This window comes from Erythrolamprus reginae, chromosome 2 (genome assembly GCF_031021105.1).
Source record: "Erythrolamprus reginae isolate rEryReg1 chromosome 2, rEryReg1.hap1, whole genome shotgun sequence".
Lineage (NCBI taxonomy): Eukaryota > Metazoa > Chordata > Lepidosauria > Squamata > Dipsadidae > Erythrolamprus > Erythrolamprus reginae.
Window position 1 is genome coordinate 294,952,632 of NC_091951.1, and position 8,800 is coordinate 294,961,431.

The window sequence follows — 8,800 nt, forward strand, 5'->3', positions numbered from 1 at the left end:
TTTCTAGACCTTCTCTGAGTATTTATAGGGCGTATGTGGAACCGCTGCTGTCGGCGAGTGTTACGCAGCAGAGCATGCGCGTAGAATTCCAAACTCTTGTCTGTCGTTCCATTGACTTAGTATCGTAATTATGGGTCATCGTCCAAAAGATTATCCATTTCCGAGGTAGACGACCGCTCGTTCATACTTTAGTGTCATAAAGAACAAGACGCTTTTTGCCAGGAGTATTCGCAGCAAAGCACGCAAAATTTGGACATGCCCTGCAGCGATGTCTTTGGGCAGATTCTCTTTTAGGTGCCTATCTTCAGATGATGGAGCAATTGCAAAAGATACTTTGATTCTTGCTTCTTACACACACACACACACACACACACACACACACACACACACACACACACAAACAAATATCGTTGGGGGTAATTACTAATAGCTAACAAGAAGATTGGTTGCATCTTGTCATTGGACATTTTCTTTGCCAAAAAGGAGATGATTAAAATGGCTTTTATCTTGTATATGAGGTGTTTGCTGTGAGCAAGGTTTCACAGTTTTGATCTAAGGCACACTAAGCACTTTCCATGACACCCTACTTCAAAAAACAAAGTACGGTATTCCAAAAATGAAATGTTCACATTGGCAAGAAGTGATGCCATCAGATTGGCCTAAAGGCACCCTAAACCTTTGAATCAGCACTGATTGTGAATCAAGTTTTATTCACTGACTTAATAATGAACTGTAGTCCCATGCCCTGCACATTGGCATAAAATATGATATTTCCATTTTTGCCCCCATCCTGCCTCTATTTCTTTTTTCCAGACTGCCAAGCATTGGCCTTGTTCTCCTTGATTGAGCTAAAGTGCTGTGCTATATCTTTGAGTGTATAGAAATTATGCCAGCATAACTCTTCTTTTGTTACCACAGCTTTCTATGGGATTTCCAGGCATGAAGTTGTAAATTATGCTAATATAAATTTGCAGAACACTTAAGGAAGGGAATTCTCAATCCTCCAGCCTTCTTTTTCTCTCCCAGTTCCAAGTGTCATTAGCTGGCAGGAAACATCCACTAATCACTCTCCTTAATGTAGAGTTTTTTGCACAATGGGGAAAAGCAGATGAGTTTGACAAATGCAAGTGTTTTGTAAAGGTGTATTTAAAAGTTATTGGACACAAGGTTACAGCTGTTGCAGAATATGTCTGAAACCATATACTATATATGTCAGCTGGTAATCAGGCCCCCTTTGAACATACCTCTGAAAAACATTTGTGCAAGCACAGCAAGTTTTGATATTCAGATTGTATAACTGTACAATTCACAAATATTAATCATGAAAAAGTGATTGTTTAAGTCCACAAGTCTTCAAGTTACCAAGTTTGAAGACCTCTGCTGTAACAGGAAAAGGATGACTGAACCCTATCAATGAACCACATTGGGGCATCACGTGCTCAATTCCTCTTTCTAATAAGTCAAAAGGTTTTTTTTATTCTTAAACATTTGTAGAAGACTGTTTAATACTGTTACCTGGATCAATAGTGCCATATAATGCAAACAAAACTAGCAAGCAAAACAGATTTAGAATTTGGAATTATATATAAAGTATATAGCAGCACAGGATTCTGATATATGTCAAATATTTTTCTAGCTATCTACAACAGTATTGAAAATGAAGCAGTTCTTCATCATTTAACAAACAGATATTCAAGAATAATATTGGATTTATATGTTTTATCAAGCCATGATTTAAGTAACCAACGTTAAATCATTCAAAACTGGCTGGGTTCACGTGCAAAATGACATAGTTTACAAATCATAATAGCTTGCATTAAACAACATAGTAAGGTAAAATCAAACTACATCATAGATTGATGCAATAATGAAAATGACTTAGGTGTTTTACTTTGAAAGAAAATGAGTTTTCCACAATCTCTTAAACTGATAGCATTTATTTCTATAAATTATTTTGTTATGTGAGTATTGTTGCATTTAATTACAGATAAATAAGAAACATAGAAACATAGAAGACTGACGGCAGAAAAAGACCTCATGGTCCATCTAGTCTGCCCTTATACTATTTTCTGTATTTTATCTTAGGATGGATATATGTTTATCCCAGGCATGTTTAAATTCAGTTACTGTAGATTTATCTACCACATCTGCTGGAAGTTTGTTCCAAGGATCTACTACTCTTTCAGTAAAATAATATTTTCTCATGTTGCTTTTGATCTTTCCCCCAACTAACTTCAGATTGTGTCCCCTTGTTCTTGTGTTCACTTTCCTATTAAAAACACTTCCCTCCTGGACCTTATTTAACCCTTTAATATATTTAAATGTTTCGATCATGTCCCCCCTTTTCCTTCTGTCCTCCAGACTATACAGATTGAGTTCATTAAGTCTTTCCTGATACGTTTTATGCTTAAGACCTTCCACCATTCTTGTAGCCCGTCTTTGGACCCGTTCAATTTTGTCAATATCTTTTTGTAGGTGAGGTCTCCAGAACTGAACACAGTATTCCAAATGTGGTCTCACCAGCATTCTATATAGTGGGATCATAATCTCCCTCTTCCTGCTTGTTATACCTCTAGCTATGCAGCCAAGCATCCTACTTGCTTTCCCTACCGCCTGACTGCACTGTTCACCCATTTTGAGACTGTCAGAAATCACTACCCCTAAATCCTTTTCTTTTGAAGTATTTGCCAACACTGAACTGCCAATACAATACTCAGATTGAGGATTCCTTTTCCCCAAGTGCATTATTTTGCATTATTTTACATTTGGAAACGTTAAACTGCAGTTTCCATTGCCTAGACCATTTATCTAGAAAAGCTAAATCATTTACCATATTACAGACGCCTCCAGGAATATCAACCCTATTGCACACTTTAGAGTCATCGGCAAATAGGCAAACCTTCCCTACCAAACCTTCCCCTATGTCACTCACAAATATATTAAAAAGAATAGGACCCAGAACAGATCCTTGTGGCACACCGCTTGTAACCTGACTCTGCTCAGAATACTCGCCATTAACAATAACTCTCTGATGTCTACGCTTCAGCCAGCTGCAAATCCATTGAACTATCCAGGGATTAAGTGCAATCTTCACTAAATAAATAAATGACAATATAGTGTTTAAGCTGTGCTTGTTTTTTCCCAGTGTAAGAAGTTACACTGATATAGTTTATAGAAACCATGGGTATTTGTTATTTCCTTTTATGGCTTCCATTCTGCATAGGTGGTAAACACAAAACATCAATTTTCAGGATAGGTAATCTCTTTGGATAAAAGATGCTTAAACTAATATTTTATTCATGGAGGTCATTATTCATTTTGTAAACTCACTGGAGATGAGGAATTTGGGAACTTTGGAGTCCTTGGTGCTCTCTGGACTCAACCATTTGCTTGCAGACATTTCATTGCCAAATTAAGTGGCATCATCAATGTTATGTGAGTGAAGGGTTTGTTCCCTGTTTATATATAGTAGCTTGCTCTGCCAGTGTTAGAGAATGTGTAACTTTCTCCTTGGTATTTTCTTTATTAGAGTTGTATTCTGCTTGATAGTTTGTCTGGTGTTAATCCCTGCTTATTTGGGTGACATTAGCCATATCATTGAGCTATTTTCCATCCACTTGAGCAGCATATAGAAGGTTTGTGTCTGACAATGATGGGCAAGTTATGCTTTCAGAGACATAACTTTTTTTCTTTTTTCTGAGCAGCACCAAAGAATGATTGTATAACACATGCATAGACAAATTCAAGAAATAATGAGCACTTGAGTTTGGGTTGGGTTTTTTTCCCCAATTTACTCAGCTGGTTTCACATTCTTTATCCTTGGCTGACTCTAATGAACAAAAAGGGTTTTAACTGCACATCCCCTTCTACTTGACCCTAGTGGTGGAGGAATATTCAGTCAATTCTCTAGAGTCTAGATAAGCCTGGAGGTTCTCCAAATATTTTACAGCTGTAACTTCCAGGATTCCCCAGCCAGCTTAGTCTCTGAAATTACAGTCTTCCCAGCACATCTGGAAGCTACATAAGTGAAGAAGGCTTAATGCTAACATTTTCTAACTAAAGACACTCACAGGCAGCTGCATACTACATTCCAATAACTTAAGATGAAATTCTAATACCCATTTGCTGAGGTTCACAGCAGCTTTGCCTCAGAGGAAGAGGGAGAAAAATAGTATATGAAAAAATATTCATTTTTTCAGAAGTTGTAAATGCTCCAACAGTGGAGGTTTTTAAGAAGATGTTGGATAATCATTTGTCTGAAGTGATGTAGAGTTTCTGCCTAAGCAGGGGATTGAACTAGAAGATCTCCAGGGTCCCTTCCAACTCTGTTATTCTATTTTATTTTTTTTTAATCTATCAGCATCTCCTTCCATCCCTACCATACGAAACTTCTCTTAACCACATGTGTTCAAAATTAGCAAACCATTCACTTCCTGCACTTCAAATGTACAATATAAAGCACATGGTGGAGGGTGAGGCACTGATTTGTAATGGAGAAACAGAACTCAACAAATGTGAACAACCTTTTCTCCAATTCTGTTCATCTTTTCCTGATACTTTCCTTATCACTGTTATGCTGTTTGGAAAAGTCAAGACAACTTTTCCAAGTTTCTGTGTGTCATTTAAGCTATTTATTTTCCTTCCATCAAATAGTAGGGCAACCCTGTAGTTTCCTAAAGAAAAGGAGCCACAACTGTTCTTTGAAGTACAGACACTAGAGCTGAAGCTCAAATATTTTGGCCAGTTAATGAGAAAGGGGGACATATTTGAAAAGACCCTGATGCTAGGAAAAGTGGAAGCCAAAAGGAGAAGGGGATAGCAGAGTAGGAGATGGTTAGATAATCAACGGTGTTGCAAAGAATCAAACACAACTTAATGACTAATAACAATAACAACCCTGTCTTTATTTGTTAATTAAAGACATTGATTTTATTTACAAAGGGGAGAAAAATAATATCAGGGAACATAATGCGATCTAGTTGTTTCTAAATGGAAATCGGATGATTTGGCCAGCCTCCACCTGAATTTGCTCATAGATCCATTTTCGGTTGCAGCGACATTCTGCCCCACACTTGGTTGAATTACACTTAGGACAAGGGTAAAAGCAGCCCAGGCAGTTCTTCTCTAGGCAATCACACAAATCTGTTTTATTGGAAATCAGGTGGCCGTGTTTGTCATATTTCTTCACAGTCCTATAAAATAGCAGACAGGAGAAGCTTGTCCAGTTTTTGGAATATGAAGTAAAACAACAACAACCTGAAAATGCACTGCAAAGCAAAAAAATCAGAATTCCCCTTTGATACTATTTTAATGTACAAATAAAGAACACTTTTATCTTTACTTCAGAATAGAACGCAGCATTATCAGAGGCCTATTTAAAAGAGGAGGAAGATAATTGCTTTGACAGATGGTTCCTTAGGACTGCTTAGCATGGGAATTTTTTAAACTCAGGTAAACTATAAACGGCAGCAGTGGTGTGCCAGATTGTGTCCTATTAGGATATGCACTTCTTTTTATATGAAAGCGATATCCTCAGTGGAAAAGAGAAATATTAGGATTCTGATCAGCTGCATAAGTCCTAAAAGCAGGACATGCAGAGCAGCAAATTAAATTCCAATTAAGCAGAGGATTGCCAGATTGCTAATGTGGAAAACAGCCAGCTACATAGACTGGATAGCGAATTTAATTCCCATCCAAACTAACCTAAAAACTGACATGTGGCTATATTTTGGAGACTGCACGCGCATGTGTGTGTGTGTTTGTCTCTGTGTGTGTGGTTATTAACTTTTTACCATTTCCTTAACAGCCATTCAAACTTATGACAGGCCCAGAATGGGTGACAAGTAGTAAAATACTTCTGGACATCATAAAACGTTATACCATCTCCTTGCTCTCCACCACCACCACCCCAATATCACCTGACTACATTTTAGACACCTGTGATCACTTGACCATGATTTGTATTCTTTTTGCTGGTTTCTGACAAAAAACACCGTTTAGAAGAATGGGTTCTTATTTACAAGCATACTATTTACTTAACGAAGAGAATTTCATTTAACTACCACTGAAAAAATGTTGCAAATTCAGGTCACATGGATTTGACTTATGGCTATAATGATTTATAGCCAAAAATCTGATTGAATAGCTATCATAAATCATATTTTTATATTTTTATAGTGGATTTATTTTAATCTTCATACACTTATTAGGGTACAAAAATTGATTCAAAGCCTTTTAAGATTCCCAAAACATATTGAAGATCACTGCTACACTGCTGGATGTTCTTTCTGCGGGTTCATACAAAGAATAAAATGAATGAGGACTAGCAAAAAGTTATATATAGCAGTCTGAAATAACACTTCTAATTCTTGTCCCTTGAATATTTTTATGCAGAAAAATATATATATATACTGTATACAGTATATGGAATTTGGAAAAGAAATTCGGAACATGAAACAGTGTTTCAGCTTGAAATTTCAAATCCAGAAAACTTTGCTCACCACTAATGTTAATTGTATTTCATTTAATATTCTTTCTCTGTGTGTGTGTGTGTGTGTGTGTGTGTGTACATAACATTAAACCAATATTTGTATTTGTCTTGGCTCCACCCACTTGTAGTTTGATGCACACTATTCTCTATGAGCAAATACAGCCTTCAAGCCTAAAACCAGTTAAACACTCTTAATCTTCCAAATGAACCATAATTTAATTCTGAGCAGATGATTTATTGTCTTAAATACTTAAGAGAGTTTTAAGACACAATAGCCATGATTGCAGAAATCATGGTAATTATGAATAGATCCCCCCCCCCACTAACTGGAGTAGAACTTTCAAGAAGGCATGTGTTAATCAGGAACCTTAAGCATCTGATGATGATTAAATAAAAAATAGGAAGAACTTGGATATATCATCTTACTTCTTTGTCGTATTAAAACAATCCTGGTTTATCATTGACATACAGACTTTCTTTTGTTGTTCCCGAGTTTCTGGGTTGAAATCTGCCAGCAGGGGTCCTGGATTTTGAAATGCCAAGCATTTTAGCTGCCGTTCAATTTGTTGCTGTCAACAAACACACTAGTGGTTATGACAAAAAGTTCACAGTTAACGTTTAGGGATTCAATACTGTATTAAATGAGAATAGAAACTTTTAAAAAAACCTTCAGCAATCTTTTTCACAATAATCCCAATTAAAACAGAATCAAATTTCTTTTTAATTAATATACTAGCATATAATGTTATATATTAATATATAATTATATATACAGTGATACCTTGTCTTACAAACTTAATTGGTTCTGGGATGAGGTTCTTAAGGTGAAAAGTTTGTAAGATGAAACAATGTTTCCCATAGGAATCAATGGAAAAGCGATTAATGCGTGCAAGCCCAAAATTCACCCCTTTTGCCACCCGTTTTTGCGCTGCTGGGATTCCCCTGAGGCTCCCCTCCATAGGAAACGCTACCTCCAGACTTCCGTATTTTTGTGATGCTGCAGGGAAATCCCAGCATCGCAAAAATGAGCGCTTCGCTGGCAACAGAAGTCCGGAGGTGGGGTTTCCCAGTGAAGGGAGCATCAGTGAAATCGCAGCATTGCAAAAACACCGAAGTCCTCGAAACCCCACCTCCGGACCTCTGTGTTGTTGCGATGCTGCGATTTCGTTGAGGCTTCCCTCGCTGGGAAACCTCATCTCCGGACTTCCATTGCCAGTGAAGCGCCCATTTTTGTGCTGCTGGGATTCCCCTGCAGCATCACAAAAACACGGAAGTCAGGAGGTAGGGTTTCCCATGGAGGGGAGCCTCAGGAGAATCCCAGCAGTGCAAAAACAGTCTTCGGAGAGGGGCGGCATACAAATCTAAGTAATAAATAAATAAATAAATAAATAAAAAACGGGTGCTTCGTTGGCAATGGAAGTCCGGAGGTGGGGCATCCCAGCGGTGGCGGTGGGTTTGTAAGGTGAAAATAGTTTGTAAGAAGAGGGGGAAAAATCTTAAACCCCGGGTTTGTATCTCGAAAAGTTTGTATGACGAGGCGTTTGTAAGACGAGGTATCACTGTAATTAATAATTATATACACATACAGACATATCTGGTCTGTAGTTTTGAATTGTATGTGATCTGCTTTGGTGAAACCATCACTATTAATCTCAGTCTACCTCAAATCAGAAGACCTACTTTTGGATTCTAGATAACTTGGCTGAACTTTCCTGGCTTGGCCATGTCCACCAAACTATGCCTACAGAACTGATAAAGGAAAATTTGAATGTCACCTTGGCCTGTAGTATAAAAAATGAACCTAATTAACAAAATAAGACTTCACCCACCCCCACATTCCTTGCCTTTTGGCAAGGTAAAATCCACTTCCTCTTTTTGCATAATCTGATCAGAGTTGAATTGATGCCTCCTGCCCTTGGCAAGTTCTCCCACCCTCTTCCATTGGGACCAAGAATAGAAGCATCCTCACCCACGCACAAGAGCGACAGGAAGTTGCAACCTAGTTGTGATCTTATCAGCTGATGACCTCAACATTTCATCTCTTGCGCAATGAACATCTCCAGCTCTGCTGCTTTTCTAAAAGTCCCATTCTGTCTGACAATAGAATTTACCATAGGATCAAGGAGACCTCCACTTCTATTAAAAACTACTTTTCCATTGAGATACTGTACTTCTTTTTCTAAAACAGGCATCCAATGATCATTACAGTAACTATAGGTTTTCTTGGTGTTGTACTCTTTACTTTGGCTAAGTTCCACAACAGTGCCATCTTTCGCAAACAACACATTTTCCCATTTCACTTCCCAATCC

At 37.7% G+C, this 8,800-nt stretch overlaps 1 protein-coding gene across 2 annotated transcripts in view; it reads right to left on the reverse strand.

Annotated features, from left to right (window-relative positions):
- Nucleotides 1-4,883: 4,883 nt before the first annotated feature.
- The window catches only part of ARL14EPL (ARF like GTPase 14 effector protein like), a 30,092-nt gene continuing 26,175 nt past the window's right edge, over nucleotides 4,884-8,800 (reverse strand). For both annotated transcript variants that reach the window (XM_070736326.1, XM_070736327.1), the window contains exons 3-4: nucleotides 6,917-7,059; nucleotides 4,884-5,192 (exon numbers count right to left, since the gene is read on the reverse strand). In XM_070736326.1, coding sequence (XP_070592427.1) covers nucleotides 4,976-5,192; nucleotides 6,917-7,059 — 360 coding nt within the window. In that variant the 3' untranslated portion in view covers nucleotides 4,884-4,975. The remainder of the gene's footprint in view (nucleotides 5,193-6,916; nucleotides 7,060-8,800) is intronic.